Source organism: Thermoascus crustaceus, assembly GCF_041956765.1.
Source record: "Thermoascus crustaceus strain CBS 181.67 unplaced genomic scaffold VTN00scaffold_6, whole genome shotgun sequence".
NCBI lineage: Eukaryota > Fungi > Ascomycota > Eurotiomycetes > Eurotiales > Thermoascaceae > Thermoascus > Thermoascus crustaceus.
In genome coordinates this window covers 2,069,631-2,085,581 of record NW_027192532.1, presented here as the reverse complement: position 1 = coordinate 2,085,581, position 15,951 = coordinate 2,069,631, and the positions used below count along the sequence as shown (strand labels likewise).

Genomic DNA, 15,951 nt, shown 5'->3' with positions numbered 1-15,951 from the left:
AAGGTGATCGGGGTTGGTCATGTGCATCCATGATCAACCCTCGGTGCGCCTATTGTTCCGAGGCTCCCCGCTATAGGCCGTAGGCCTGATGACTTTGTAACACATAAAGCCTACATTAAAGGGATGTCTAGCACCTATGACTATAGGACGGTTTCATCCTTTTCTATTTTCTCTCTTGCAGTTCAGGAAACCCTACAAACTATCTCAGGCATGGGAGTTGCACGGAATAAAAAAGATAGCACATCTGAAAAAGGAATTTCTCTATTCAGCTGCAAAATGAAGAAAATATGGACTTTAACAGTTTATACTTAGAAGATAGGTACCTAGGTAGGCGATGCGGAGATCTGAGAGGTGGAGACGAGATTTTCCGGTGGGTGTTAAATTTCCCGGAGTCATTCTTTGAATCGCCGTGGGATTTTGCTAAGTGTGAATTAAGCATTCGATTGCACAATGCTTGGTGGTGCTTTCAAAGATTTGATGCCATGCTTTGCGGGGTCAACCCCGGATCGCAGAAAATATACTTCGGCATAGGAGAGCAGTGGAGTTGCCCCGGATGCTGGTGGATCGACTGCTTCCTACCCCGGATCTGTTAGCTTCCTCTCTTTAATTTCTCCAGTCTGGATCACCGTAGATCAATTCGAATTCCACAAGTTCCACAAGCTAAATAGTGATTTAAAGACAAGTGAGTGTCCAGCATGGAGATTGACCCTGTCACGGAAGCTCAATACAGAGCGAGTCCACCAACATAGCCATCAACTGGACCTTGACGTTTGAGAAGATGGGCCTATCCTTTCTGCTAAAAGTCTCATTGATTGCCGCTTTTGTGGAATTAGCAGCCGCAGACCCTACATTCGAACCTACACCAGACGGTTTCATCCGATCCGGTTCCCGCAAGCAATGTCAAACCTCTCTGAGAGACTGTACCAAAGGGACAATCCTGGTGTCGAAAAACCACACCAGGTCCGATTTCACAACCATACAATCTGCAATCGACTCCCTCCCTGACGACTCCTCCCCGCAAACCATTCTAATCCTCGCTGGAGACTACACCGAGCAACTCAACGTCACCCGCGCAGGTCCAATCACCCTTCTCGGCCAAACGGACCATATCACGGACGCATCACGGAATAAAGTCACAGTCTACTGGTCCGCGGCGAACCACGATTCATCGTACCCAGACAATGTGTACACAAGCGTGTTGACTGTCGCTCCGACGCTCGATGCGAGCTTAACGGGAGTCGGCCCGTCCGGGTTTCCTGTGCCGGAGGATACGCCGTTTGGGAATGTGGATTTTCGCGTGTATAATGTCGATTTCAGGAATGTCTACTCGGAGTACTCGGACGGGCCGGCGCATGCGTTGAGTTTTAGTCGGTCGAACGGCGGGTTTTATTATTGTGGGTTTTATTCGTATCAGGATACGGTGAGTTTCCTTAAGGACCAGTACATACACGGATTTTTACTCCGTGAAAAAAAAAGGGGGGGGGGGGGGGGGCATATGCCAGAAGAATTAAACCTGACAAGCCTCAGATCTACATCGGCAAGCTCGGCAACGCATACTTCTACAGAAACATCATCGCCGGACAGACCGACTTCCTCTACGGCTTCGGCACCGCATGGGTGGAGTCCTCCCAGATCCTCCTGCGCAACTGCGGAGGCGGCATCACAGCCTGGAAGGGGACCAACACGACCTTCGAGAACAAGTACGGTATCTACATCGTCTCATCGACAGTGAAAGCGGCGAACGCGTCCATTGGGCGGACAATCACTGGAAAATGCGCCCTTGGACGACCCTGGAACAGTCAGCATAGGTCGATCTTTGCAAATACTTACGAAGACGAGAGTATCATCGATACTGGATATATCAATTGGATCGTAGATGGTGTTGGACGGCTGACGAACGATACGGTGATGGCGGAGTACAGGGCGCTCGGGCCGGGGTTCAATTTGACGGGACGACTGGAAGCTGGAATCGGTATTGTGATGAACCAGAATCAGCATCGTCCTTATGATCGGCCGGAGAAAGTATTTCAGACTCCCGATGGGACCTTTGGGAATGTTGGATGGATCGATTGGACTTCATGGGAGTGAGGACTATTTCGGGAGAAGGGGGGTTATTGGAGCCTTTCAGAGCAGAGGCTACCTAACTACTAGGTATATAAAGGACGGGTCCTTGCAAATTTATTTATCACTCCTGCTTTTATCCCCTTTCGATGCACTTCCTAAACACCGCCCTTAAAGACACGACGAATAATCAGTTGATACCAAAGATATGATGGTTGAAGAACACAATCTCATCTATTAGTATTATGCAGTATTCGTCCGACTCAACTACCATTGACGTCTTATCCCAAGTGCACGACTGGGCCTTGAGAGCAGCTGAAGTATGTATTCCAGGTGTGATTGGGGATATATAATCTCTTGTATAGGCTTTTTGAGCGTATGTACTGGTGGACAAGAAAATACTATATCTTGCTACTACCTGGATCATGTACGTGGATCAGGAGCAATGCCGATCTTTCATAATCCTTTTCCTGGACACCAAACGGCTTACAATAGTTTGAAATATCCCCTGCACAATCTCTTTGACGTAAACATACCCTGTGGGTCAACATTCCTCTGAATATCCCTCAGTCTCTGCAGATTCGCTTTACCATAGCCCAAAAATGGGTCCTGCTCATTGCTTGCATAATTAATATAGAGCCAAGGATGATGTTTTCCTGCATTTCTTGTGGCGGCAGTGGTTCTTTCAGTCCACCTGCTGACAAAGGAATTTACAGCATCATCATCCTCAGCGTTGTTCCACAGAGCAGTCAACAGAACAACTGAAAGGAGTCAGCACATTGAGTCTATTTTTTTTGTCAACCATGGAGTCAGTAGGATATACAACACGCGGATTGAAGCCTGCAAGAAGTACATACCTCATATTCGAAAATATTATCCATCGCTAGCCCGTATCTAGGAGAGAGATTTGAGAACCCTCCCCCGAGAACAAAACCACCGAGACCAACATCGGCAACTCTCCCTCCAAGTGTAGTCAGATTATACGCCTTAAGGCCAGTGTACATGCTATGCAAAACATGTCCACTGCCCAGTCTCACTGTCGACCGATCGGAAGCAACTTCGATAGACCTCATTCTCTGCATGTCGATCGTAACACCGCCGACAGAGACGGAATCATCAGGATACCGAGCATGACCGCCACTCTTGACTGCAAAGCGACAGCAGTTGTCCACTATTATATCCAAGATCGTTGAGACTTCCTCGGCGGAAGTGGGCTGGACCCGACAAGCTGATCGAACCTCTTGTTGCTTGGCATCCCATACAGTGAAGTTGCCATTACCAGGGAAGTGCACGGCCGGACCGAGCTCATGGCTAGGTGAGAGCACTAGCGAGCGATTATGAAGAGGAACAAGAAGATATAAATGAGGACTTACTGCCTGTATGCATCCTGGCATGGGAGGGGTTGATTCTTGCCTCGCTCCAACTGTTTCACAAGCAATGGCCAAAAGAAGAGAAGTTAACAGGGTTACAAGAACTGGCATCTTCAATTTGCCCACTCGCATTGTGTCGACCAAATCCTCTCTAGCCTAGTATTTGAGAAAAAAAAAAATTGCGACATGAGGCCATTGCTACCTACTTATCATGCCATGGGCAACCCATGGAGTCACTCTCCAGGGGGCAATCTCCGCTTAAACTTCGGTAATAATCTGTTTATTGGTTGATGGGGGCGCAAACGCTTAATACATAATAGTATTATGCTTGAATTACATAAAGAAATAAGCAGGTCATGAGTTTGTATAAAATAACAATTTGTCACAACCTAGGTAGTATCATTCATCATTTTTTTTTCTTTCAGGAGACCTGGGCAGGTTATTTACACAGAAACTGTTAGACAAGCTGGAAATAGATAGAATAAAGTTAAGCTTAGCGTGTCAGCAGGTTGCATTAGTATAGGCGTAGAGTCAAACTAGACCAATACCACAGAATCTGATATCCATAACTGACAATCTAGGGTGATGGCATGCAATAAGCAGGACGCATATGCCAAGGCTGTTCTTCAGGATATACGTATAGCTCCACAGCTTTAGAGAATCATAATCAGGATACATCTATCATGGAATATTATTGGCTGACATTCTTCTCGGTCTGCGCGGAGTGTGCATGGCGCATAATATAATAAGCAGCTGAACTATCTATACTCCCAGAAAAAGATTTCAAATAAGAACTGTTGTTGCATGGATTCCGGAATGGCTACCTACATAATTCTCTTCACACTTTCTTTGCTTGTATCCATTGGCGCCACCAGCGATTCCAATTCACCTCATCTCCGCGAGGTCTACTGACTCCCCAATGGCACCTGGGTTGAGAATATTGCTGTTTGGCCGAATGGCAACCTCCTCGTGAGCTCTGGGAAGTCATTCCATCCATTCAGCCTGGCGACAGCCGTGCACGGTTAATCCACCATTTCCACGATGCCGAAAGGTCACCGTGATCACAGAGCTCACATCGGATATATATGCCGTCATAGCTTCGAATTCCGTCTGGAAGGTGAATTTGAACGTGGATGAAGAAGAGGCCATTCCGACGCGCATCATCACAATCCCGGCAGCCGGAAACATGAACGGCATGGCGGCATTGAAGAAGAACAGAGCCAGAACGGTCGCCATCTCAGACTCTACACTAGGGCTTGTGTGGCGTGTTGATACCGATACCGGCAACTATACTGTGATGCTGAAAGACAAGACAATGGCAGCAAGCGAGGCTTTGGGTCCTTTACTTGGGATCAATGGGTTGAGAGTCCTTCATGATCATGTCTACTATGTCAATACTCCCAAGCAACTTTACTGCCGTGTCCGTGTTGACACATTTAGTGGTCAGGCGCTGGGACCTTATAGATTATCAGCCAGGGCGTCCTGGCTGATGATTTTGCCATCAGTCCACACGGTGTTGGATATCTCGCAGGCATCACGGATAACGTCATCACGAGAGTTTTGGTGAATGGAACATGGGACGTGGTTTCTGGGAGTTCGAATTTGACAGCAGTGATGACAGCCATATCGGCTGCGTTTGGGCGAACAAGCCAGGATTCAAATGTTCTCCATATCACCACGGGAGGAGAAACATCGCATCCGGTCAATAACACTTATTCCAGAGGAGGGAAGATCATGGAGCCTACTGTTGATTCCTAGAAAAGGAAGAACTGTATGTACTGCTGCAGTGGAGTCTTCATGCTTACCCATTCAGGAGTGATGTAGCAGTGACTTGATCTATAACATCTTACTGTTAATCAAGCAGTCTTCCCTCTTGCTCCCCCCTGGATAACCGCAAATTGATTGAGTCCAATGGTGAGATCGAGCAGTCTTATTCGTCGCTATAATCGTTGAATATTTGGCCAGAAAGGAGAAGAAATGAATTTAATCCTTTCTTCGACTAGTCCGGCTTATCTCTCTAAAAAGAAGCACCAATGAGTACGGGTTTGAGAAGACCTTTGGGTTTACCTAACGTGGGATGCTGGGTGCCCAGTAACCCTATGCCTAGCTGCCTAAGCCGCACTGTGGCTTTCCGCAGTCTGCACGGCTTTCCAGGTCCATATGCAGATCGCCAATGGACATTCAACATCGTGGCCCGTGCAGGCATTATAAAACTAGTCTCCCGCGGCCGAGATGCTGAGGATGAGCCGGCGCCAGACTAATCACCCGAGTCGCACGACGATGATCCCATCACCCGTCCGTCCCTGATCGCGCGAGCTCAGTAGTCGACCGCAGATTATTTTTTGCTTGGCACTCCGTTTTTATCCAGTGCTTCTCACATGTCATATGCATGCAGAGAGACATGAGACACTGGCACGTTATGAGATGGTACGACTACTGTCCGCTACTGCCGCTGATGCAGTAGTTGTTCAGACGTGGAGACTTGTATAGTATCTTCTAGGGCTCCAGAGGGCTCTACTGCTCGATACTAGGTTTAGCAGGGTACACAGTAAATGCAGAAGCACAGATGATGGCAACATGAACAACTTCAGGATGGAGGCGATTGTGGAGCTTAGCTTAGGTATGTATACTGTGTAGATCTAGATGATGGCCAGCTGGGCTCCACTCAGATCTCACTCTGTAGGTACTTACCAATAGACCTGTATAATGCTTTGTGTATGGGATATGTCCTTCATCCTTCCTGTTGGAGATATCCCAAGAGCCAATTTAGAAGAGGGCTGGTGCGGCAATCATGCTGGATCTAGCGACCGGACCTTCACTGCATGATTTCACCACGTTACAGGAAGTTCCTCCATGGATGGGCCTTTTATGACGCATGGGCTAAAATAGTGATGGCAACCCTGACTCTCTGGTTGCTCTGTGTGTGTTTATAAAGTCTTACACAGTACTCATTCACCCTAGCTTCTTCTTTTTACGCACACAACTCGCAGCACTTGTCCCTATCCATCAAGTGTGTACCTCGTATAGACTCACCATGGCTACCAAAACCGTTGTTGAAGGTGACGAGAACCAGATTCACAGTGAGCTTGTCCCCCTGCTCAGACTGGGGCTGACTTCTAAGCCGCGCTGGCTTCCTTCCCTGCTTCTGTGGGATGCAAAGGGTCTCCAGCTCTTCGAGGAGATCACTCATTCTGAGCCTTACTATCTGTTTGAGGCGGAGAAGTGGGTTCTGGAGCAGAATGTCAACAGTATCACTGATGTTATCAAGCCGAACTCTGTCATCTTGGAGCTGGGAAGTGGGTAAGTCGCGTGAGCGGCGTGCTATCACAATATTCTGGGCTGATATCCTCAACCAGAGACTTGGACTCCTTGCTAATGAATAGAATGACATGACAGATCTCTTGAAAAGACCGGCATCATCCTGGAGGGTCTTGTCCGGAAGCAGCGCCCAGTTGACTACTATGCCCTTGATGTCTCCGAGAGCGAACTTGACCGCACCCTGAACACCCTTCGTCAACGCCTGAACAACAACAACAACAACACATATGTCAAGTGCCACCCGCTTGTGCTCACCTATGAGCAGAGCTTCTCGTGGCTCCTAAACAACCCAACCCTCCACGGCCGTGACATCACCATCCTCTGGCTCGGAAGCACCATCGCGTGCGAGTCTCGCCAGGAGTCTATCCGTCTGATGGCCGCGTTTGCAGCTGTGAAGAAACAGTCACAGATTGGCAAGCTGCAGTTCCTCATCGGGGTCGATGGGTGCAAGGACCCCACGCTTGTCAGCCGTGCCTATGACTTTCCCCCGGGCCTGACCCGCAAGTTTGCGCTCAACTGCCTTGATAACGCAAACCGCGTGCTCAGCCAGCAGGTCTTCAACCCCAAGGACTGGGTGTTTCAGGGTGTCTGGGATGCTGAGAACAGCCACTACAACACTCGTATTGCCCCCACGGTTGACTTGACTGTGGAAGTCAAGGGTCATCCCATCGCACTCAAGAAGGGGGAGCCGGTTTCCGTGATCGTGAGCCGCAAGTACGGAGAGGCGGAGGTGGGCAAGCTGGTGCAGGACGCCGGCTACTTCACCGCGAAGGCGTGGAAGCACCGGGACATGGACTATGGTGTGGTTCTAGCTCTCATCTCATAATCCATTAGTGGGCCCCGCAACATCCGCTGACAGCTGTCTACAGGTTTCTATCAGGTTCGCCTGGAGTAAGATCTGGAAAACAAACGCATGGACGAAGAGACCAAGATCGGGAAGGGAAAGGCAGTGCCGGACAAGGTTGGGAGGGGTGGAATCATACTGTAGATATTGCGTTGCCGTGTACATACCCTCGGTAGATAGCAAACGGCACCTGCGTTCTGTCCTCCAGCTGCCCCGTAATCGAGCATCAGCTTGCGTTGGCAGTTCGCATAGGACAGACGGCGTCACGACTAGAGGACCTACTATTTGATTTCGTGCATCGAATCTTCGCCCCCTGCTGCAGAGGCTGCATAACATCGCAGCCGAGGTGAGAGCTGGCGACCTGAACTTAGCGGCCCAACCCAGATCGGCTCTTGGACCTCAGGTCGGTTGGTCGGTCTAATACCCTCTCGCTTTGCTACTAACGCACAACATTGTGCTGTACTATTGCACTCCTGCCCCTCAGGTAGATCGCCCCAGTAGTGATCTTTCGTGTTTACTCGTAGTTCAATCTGGATGTTCACCAAGCTGAAAGGTTCATCAAGTTTTTTGGACCCTTCACGTGAAGCCTGCTTTGAGATTCCGGGTTCTCTATTGTCAGCCGAATATTACCACTATACCCTAGTGGTATACCAAGAGACCTATCAGCCTATTCAGCACACGCCGATCCAGGCATCTCGAAGGTTATAATCCCTGCAATAAAGGGATCATACTGTCTATACCTGAAACCACCTATTTTCCTTTGTTATTTCACGAAAATGTCTCGGGATCATTAAACAAAGAAGTATTCGGAAGGTCTTAACCCCTAAGTCCATGAGAATAAATAGTGGTCAGATAGTTAGGTAGATTCGAAGAATCAGAGCTTTCATCATCATACCTTCGGATTACTAGGTTCGCGCAGTCTGACATCTATGCATCAGCCTGCTTCCTGCATCCCACAGCATGCTTGAATCCGATCCATGCATCAGACCCTGATAACAATATTCAATGATCCCACCAGATACGCACTACCTATCTCTTCGTCTGTCCCGCGGCTGATAGACCCGGAGCTGGTGGGAAAGCATCGATCGCCAGCCAGCATTGGCCGGCACCGTGACGTACTGTACTAACAAAAGATCTACTCCACAGATCAGCGGCCCACCATGTGGAGGTCAATTGATGACGGCCACGGGCGAGATCTTGGATAGATGGGTTGATCATTGCGTTTGATGTTAGTTCGCGGCAAAGACCAAGATCGGGCCACAGGTCTCCAACGATTAAAAAGCTTTGTCGAGAGCAATAGCTATGCAGCCGGATCGACAGCCTCAGCCAGTCTCTGCATTTTATGCTTCTAAATCCTACTTTCCTGCTGGATAATTTCTCAGCCGCACTGTGTCATCATCATCATCATCATTAGAGGGTTTGTGGTGTTGACTGAAAACTAACGAAACTTATTTTTATGGCGACTGTAGACTCGTACCATGGCCTGCAGGCTCCCGCAAATATTGGATGTTCTGTGGAGCTGACGCCCTTTTACCATCCAGTTCCATGGGCAACGAGGTGCCCGAAATCGGGGTGTAGTCTCTTCTTTAAATCTATATAAACCCTTTGTGAACTTGGCCCTTGCTGGAAATAACAACATTCCATGGAATGTACAATCCTCAGATAACTAACATGTGCACATGTTTGCTCGCGTCATAGGCTCAATTGCAGCTCCCCTCCTTGGACGCCAGTGTTGTTCTTCCTTTTCTTCCCCTCAGTCCGAGAGACCCTGATTGCCCCTCCGGCCTGGTATAGGATGTGCTTTTCTACGGCCTTGTAAGCTACTTTCCCCTGGGGAAGAAGCCAGATCCTGCTCTGGACCTTAAGCGCCCACCCGTGCGACTAAGGCTGTACCTCTGATGCCGACTCTCCTGCGCGAGCGCGTACACGTACCAGAAGAGGATGGTACGTCGAGAAGATGAAACAACCTTGTTCTGGTTCCATTGCTCATTTCCGTGATCTACGTAGTGCAACTGTGGGATTCCATATTGATAGGCGCTTACAGTGGTGCCGTCTTTCTGTCTTCCCGTATGTCCAGTCCGATCGGAAAAAAAAACCTGAACGGTTTATCGACTTTATTTGTTCCCCTACTTACCGATAGGCGTGTTGTTCCAGCCATCTTCGGCTACATAGCAGACTGCAGCTCTCGCCGGAACGCTACAGGGGTTATCCGCATCCGCGATCTACACGGCGGGCTTTGCCCTTCTGTTCGACACCGTCAGAGTCGATGAGGTCGGGGAAGCTTTGGGATGGGTGTCGACGGGCTTGGTGGACGGATCCTTTCTCGGACGGTCCCATGGCGGCATCCTGTACAGGGTCGGAGGCGAGACGGCGGATTTTGGACTTTGGATACGGCGTCCTCGCCGTCGACGTCGTGTTGCAGTTGGCGGTGATCGAGAAAGACACGGCCAAGCAGTGGGCATTGCCAACCAGGGGCCACACCTACGGCAGCATACCTGAGCAGTGCACGAACGCCGTGGATGGGCACGAGCATGGGAAGCCGGCCAAACTGTCGATCTTCAAGACTCTTGACAATCCCGCGTCTTCTGACAGCATGTTTCGGCTGGTTCGTTGTCGGGAGCTTCCTCGCCGCGTTTGACGGCGTCCTTCCGATCTTCGTGGAAGAACACTTCGGCTGGTTGACTGCCGGTGCCGGCATCGTCTTCCTGGCCATCTTCATGCCTCACACGATCGGGAGCCCCCTGGCCGGGCGAGTCGTGGATACCATCCGCAACGGGCCGCGGCTGCTGGCGGAAGGGGGCGACCGCGCAGACGTACGGCTTGTTTAATTCCGCGCTCGCTGGCGGCAATTTCATCGGTCCGATTTGGGCTGGTGCGATGAAGACTGAACATGTCTCTGGTCTTGGGCGTGTCCAGTGCGGTGACTGGCGTTCTGATGGGCGCGTTTCTGGAGGGATGGGTGGGGAGGTCAGATATCCTGAAGTGGAAGAGGGAGAGGAGTTGGGAAACTGAAAGGTTGGTGGACCCTGAACGTTTAATCCTACAGTGTGATGTTGTAAAGTATCCAGAATGATTTAAAAACGCGCTTTGGACTGTGATAAAGATATGAACTTGGACGGCGTTTATACATAGGATACATGCGCTATCGGATTGCAAATCTGATGTTACTTCGGATGCTACTCTGAAGACACAATCTACATAGTTCCCCTCATCAAACAGGGCAAAGCGATTCATTGAGCAAGAGCCCCAGTTGATATGATGCCATCTCCATCACTATCCACCTGCTCATCTACCTGTATTCCAGTTCAGTCCTTCAACTGCATGCCAAGAGTTGTTGTACAGTGGGTCCAAATATGTTAAGTCGAGTTAAATTACGTCAGAAAATAAGGACTAGTTAATCAGAGTGTCATGGCACCTTTCTAGTCTGCAAAGTAAACTCGCTACTGAAGAAGAACTCTTGCAGGAAAATCAAGTACTACCTATCACATCATGCCAACGAAACGGAAAGCGCACAGTAAATCCCGCTATGGCTGTGTGCAGTGCAAAGACCGCCATTTGAAGGTGAGCCCCAACTGTGACCTACTTACTCTTCTTATCCCTTTCCAGCCCGGGTGCCTAGATATGCAAATGTTATTCGATACTGGTACTGAAGTTAAGTATCTAGTGTAACGAAGTACACCCTCAATGCGGAGACTGCACGCGTCTCAATCTCTCCTGCAGCTTCACGTCTCAGATAAGTAACAATAACAATAATCATGATTATTATTATAATAACAAAAACAACAATACTACCGCTCGAGCATCATCATCATCATCATCATCACCATTCCCCAACGGACCGCATCAACGGGCTCAAAGAGCTACACCTCCTGCACAACTTCATCGTCGCCTCCTGCCATTTCAATCTGGACAAGGAGCCCTCGCTGCCTCACGAGAATGACGCGGTAGCGTTGGGGTTCTCGCGTCACTATCTCCTCCATAGCATCATAGCGCTGTCGGCTCTGCATCTGTTCTCGATGGGCCCGTCGTCGCCGCAACGGAAGCGGTACTACTACCAGGCGACCAGCCACCAGGATGCCGCGATCCGCCAGGCCAGGCCGCATCTGGTGCATCTGAGCGAGGAGCATTGCGAGGCCCATGTTTTGGTTTTCGGCGTATACATCGCAGTGTGCGCTTGCGGAGCCATTGCTGCGTCCCAGGCAATTGACGGGCGTGAACAACAACGACGACAGTAATAGTCTGGACCCCATCAAAGAGCTCATCCATTCCTTCCAACTAGGCAAGGAGATCGATCTCATCATCCGCCAGCACTGGGACTACTTCCAACACTGCACTATTCGCCCGCACCAGATTCGACGACGGCAATCGGGACGAACTGAAACCGACCCTCGAGAAAGCTACCCGCAGCTCGTCGCACTCAAAAACCTGATCACAAAATACTTTCGCCGTCACCATGATTCAGCCCGCCGCGCATGTTTTCGGGGACATTGGCAGGACCGGGACCGCCCTGTAGACCGACGACTTATCGAGCCGGTCTTGTCTTTTGACTGCAGGATCCGCTGCAGGTAACTGGCGACTTCTGAAGTGGTGATGTTGTCTAGTAACTCTGCGCGACCGAGAAGGCGGCTGGAAGACAAGCTGAGTTGACCTGCGGTGTTGGCTGCTGACCCTGAGTTGCTGGCAGAGTATGCTGCATAGCTGGAATAAGACTCCAATCCGCTCCACGTCACGGACAACGTCGCGTTGCTGCTGCCTTGGGCTTGCATTCTGGCGATGACTGGTTGTATGAGGCGTGTGAACTCGGCAGCCGTCGTGTTGTAGGCGATCAAGCCGGCGGAGACAACCACACCAGGTGAAATGGTAGTAGAAGGACTGGTAGTATTGGTCGACAACGACGACGACGAGAGTGACAGGGCAAAGGCATATTCACCCGTCACTGCAGTCAAGGATCCAGCCACGCCGGCGTCCATGAGATCCGGGGGGCTCTGGACGAGGATCGCATAGGCGTTCCACACGGCATCGTTCTCAATGCCAGAGTGCCAGTGACAACGCTGGCCGGGGCCGGGTGAGTCTTGAGGACGTATTCGGTCACCACCCCATACTGGCCCGGCCCTCCGCCACGGATCGCCCACAGCAGATCCTGGGACTGATTCTCATTGCAGACGATGGTGGATCCGTTCGTCGTCACCACCGTGGCCTGCAGGACGTTGTCGGCAGCGAGACCATAGGTGCTCGAAAGAGTTCCATGACCACCGCCTTGAATGAATCCACCATGACCGATAGTAGCATCTCCGCCGCCCACGACAGAGCGACCGGCCGCAACGACCGCCGAAGTTGTTGTCACTGCCGATGATGATCGCTGCTTCGGTTCCGTGTCCGCCTGGCAGTTGCCAATGGGTCCTACCTGATGTGGTTGAGGTTATGCGTCCAGATCGACAAGGAGTTGGCTCCGCTGGACCTGTATAGACCATGGATTGGTTTAGTAAGTCCCCTTGCCATCAAAGCATCAGGCACCTACCGGCCGTTCAGACCCGCGCCTTTCACCACGATTCGAATATTACGGGCAGCAGCCCACGCCATGGCGGTCGCAATCTGTCTCTCATCCGTCGCATTGACGACATACCGCGGCATGGCCCCAATCTCACAGCCCTTTCCAGCGACGTACCCCGTCGCATCGGGGGGCAGGCACGAGTTGTTGGCATAGATCGGGTAGTCGATGGACTCCGGGAGGCTCGCATGATACGCCGCAGATCCCCAGCCCTGTTTGACCTCGTCGCATGACTGCGATGAACCGAACGGGTTTCCAGGATAGCAGGATGAGGCCGCCGGGATGGTCTTGATGAGAGCGCCGTTGATCGAAGTGTTCAGGCTCGAACATTCCGCCTCTGATGGCCACGAAGGGTCATCGACTGTTGCCCTGCAGGTCGAAAACGTCTGCTGGCCGAGGGCTTGAAGGATCAGTGGAAGAAGAGTGTGTGACGGGGTTGCGTAGCATGCTAAAGATTGTCTGTACTCTTCCGATATATATATATACACAATTTGTAGAATTCGACAGTTGCAATACTTCATCCTACGGCAACGGGGATGCAGTGGAGGCTTTTATAGCAAGCCCTTGCCATTCTCAGCACGGAACGACAGGGATAGAGCATAGACCCGGGCCTTGATGACGACACACTTGGCTTTGAACTTAGATTTCCTTCGGTGGATCGTCAATTTTCTCGTATGAAGACGTTTCCTGCGGGGACAAGCGGAGTCAGATTCAATCAAGCTTACTACCTAAAACCATCCAGAGCCCAACTGCAACGTACCAGATGGGCCCGCCTAAATTTCTGCATACAGACGGTTCAGGGTCAAGCGTTGGCTCGAGATGAAAGCTCTCCACCCGTATCTATACGAGTGGATATCTTTTTCTGCTTGGAGATGGAGACGGAAATACTCCGTAACTGGTCCATCTACCGCGATGTGGGTCAACACGCCGTATAGATACGACGCACCAATAGAAACCCATTGCAAGCCAGACCACTACTGAATCCAAGTATATCTACTATATGGGCCCTAGGTGATACGTAAGTAGGTAGTATGATGGACGGGATTATCAGGCACCCTTAATTTGGTACTAATTATGCATACTCGTTGCTATATATATATATAATGTTCTCAAGTACAGTCCAGAAGAAAAGAAGAAAAGAAAGAGTCCGTTATCATTATCCACCGACTGCCTCACTATGGGACGTATCCAGCAACGACACCCCCGCCGGGACGATCCTATATCAATATGCCCCCCTTCGCAAAACGCAGCGTACGCCTACATCGTACTCTTTGGCGTAGCGACCGCGATTCATTTCATCCTGATGTTCGTCTTTCGGGCTGCTTTCTTCATCCCGATGGTCATAGGAGACGCGAGTAAGTACTTACCTGACTTATCGTGTAGTCCCCTGTTATCAGTTATATAGGCACCTGCCTAGGAACTCCGCCCGCGTACTGTATGTACAGCACTAATGTACTTCTTCTGCAGTGGAAGCAGGAGGCTATCACGGCCGCGCCTGGTCCCATCGCGAATCCCATTCCGTCAAAGCATACGTCCTACAATCCCTCCTGATCCTCTCCGCGCCTCCCTTACTCTCCGCGACAATCTACGTGTCCCTCGGACGCATCATCGTATCCCTCCGAGCCGAGGGCTACTCCATAATCAAGCCCCGATGTCTGACACCGCTCTTCGTCCTGGTCGACGTCGTGTGCTTCGTCACGCAGATGGGCGGAGCCGGGGTCCAAGTGAGCGGCTCCGAGTCCCTGCGAGTCGCAGGCGAGAAGATCGTGCTGGGCGGACTGATCTTCCAGATCTTCGTGTTCTCCTTCTTCGTCTCCATCGCGTACAGATTTCACCTTTGGAACAGCAGAGACCCGACGACCATTTTATCGTAGACGGACCCGGCTATCAGTATCAAATGGAGAAGACAGATGTGGGCTCTATACGTCGTCAGCGTATTTGTCCTGTTGCGTAATATTGTCCGCATCGCCCAGTTCACAGAGGGTGGAACGGGATTCATCAACACGCACGAGGCCATGATTTACGTGTTCGACGCGACCCTCATGTGGCTGGTCATGGTGGTGTTTGGATTCGTCCATCCGGGCAAACTGAGGAAGGATATCCGGAACGCAGAGAAGAGGACTTCACCGTTCAATGACGACCACACGATGTTGATGATCAATGATGGCAATGCAAATTCAGGACGGAATCGGTTCTAACCTCTCTCTCTCTCTTTCTTTATTTTTCTCTCTCTCACTCTCTTTTCTACATTAGGCACATACATAGGATTATTTAATAATTTTGAGATGTCTCCGTGTAGCTGTAGGACTAATATTTGATGTTAAGCCATTGTACCTGGACCACAAGTCTTTGACTTGACCTTACAATACTCAATAATACCAATCCCTCATTATCTCTGCTGATACCTTCTTGTGCGGCAGAAGGAAGAGAGAGAGACTCGTGCTGTATACATAAAATTAAGTTAGTAGAATGGCATTGCACAAACAGAATATACTGTTAAACAATAGTTAAGATTCTATACTCATCTAATCTTGCAGTAATGCTGTACCGTGGCGTCCTGCGCCTCAGTACAGGGATGATAATGTAAGCCCAGACAACAGCCAGGGAGTTCTCTCAGACAGTTCTCACTCTCATCTTATCTCATTATGAATTATCAGGAATTGCTGGTGGCCAGTATAGCAAAGAACACCAACTACAGCAGCATTTAAAGTTAGCAACAGGCCACAGATCACAGTACTGTTCATCAAACACAGCAGTTTCCCTTCCCTCAGAGAGCAAGCCAGTCGATCCACATAGGGAATAGTCATCTC

At 50.2% G+C, this 15,951-nt stretch overlaps 6 protein-coding genes across 6 annotated transcripts; 5 read left to right on the top strand and 1 right to left on the bottom strand.

Moving 5' to 3' along the window:
• Nucleotides 1-778: 778 nt before the first annotated feature.
• VTN00DRAFT_9021 (uncharacterized protein) lies at nt 779-2,088 on the top strand (the record flags this gene model as incomplete). Its single annotated transcript, XM_069435936.1, has 2 exons — nt 779-1,420; nt 1,528-2,088. 2 exons carry the CDS (start codon nt 779-781, stop codon nt 2,086-2,088), a joined length of 1,203 nt encoding a protein of 400 aa, XP_069285831.1.
• A 4,377-nt stretch (nt 2,089-6,465) lies between these two features.
• On the top strand, nt 6,466-7,644 carry VTN00DRAFT_9020 (uncharacterized protein; the record flags this gene model as incomplete). The annotated part of the gene is made up of 3 exons (XM_069435935.1): nt 6,466-6,731; nt 6,828-7,549; nt 7,619-7,644. 3 exons carry the CDS (start codon nt 6,466-6,468, stop codon nt 7,642-7,644), a joined length of 1,014 nt encoding a protein of 337 aa, XP_069285830.1.
• A 1,847-nt stretch (nt 7,645-9,491) lies between these two features.
• Nucleotides 9,492-10,231, top strand: VTN00DRAFT_9019 (uncharacterized protein; the record flags this gene model as incomplete). The annotated part of the gene is made up of 4 exons (XM_069435933.1): nt 9,492-9,537; nt 9,601-9,660; nt 9,748-9,849; nt 9,948-10,231. The coding sequence occupies 4 exons, from the start codon at nt 9,492-9,494 to the stop codon at nt 10,229-10,231; spliced, it is 492 nt and encodes a 163-aa protein (XP_069285829.1).
• A 1,117-nt stretch (nt 10,232-11,348) lies between these two features.
• Nucleotides 11,349-11,828, top strand: VTN00DRAFT_9018 (uncharacterized protein; the record flags this gene model as incomplete). The annotated part of the gene is made up of 1 exon (XM_069435932.1): nt 11,349-11,828. One exon carries the CDS (start codon nt 11,349-11,351, stop codon nt 11,826-11,828), a length of 480 nt encoding a protein of 159 aa, XP_069285828.1.
• Nucleotides 11,829-12,041: 213 nt separating this feature from the next.
• VTN00DRAFT_9017 (uncharacterized protein) lies at nt 12,042-13,662 on the bottom strand (the record flags this gene model as incomplete). Its single annotated transcript, XM_069435931.1, has 3 exons — nt 12,042-12,578; nt 12,641-12,993; nt 13,125-13,662. 3 exons carry the CDS (start codon nt 13,660-13,662, stop codon nt 12,042-12,044), a joined length of 1,428 nt encoding a protein of 475 aa, XP_069285827.1.
• Nucleotides 13,663-14,318: 656 nt separating this feature from the next.
• VTN00DRAFT_9016 (uncharacterized protein) lies at nt 14,319-15,339 on the top strand (the record flags this gene model as incomplete). The annotated part of the gene is made up of 3 exons (XM_069435930.1): nt 14,319-14,496; nt 14,609-14,963; nt 15,033-15,339. The coding sequence occupies 3 exons, from the start codon at nt 14,319-14,321 to the stop codon at nt 15,337-15,339; spliced, it is 840 nt and encodes a 279-aa protein (XP_069285826.1).
• Between the last annotated feature and the right edge of the window lie 612 nt (nt 15,340-15,951).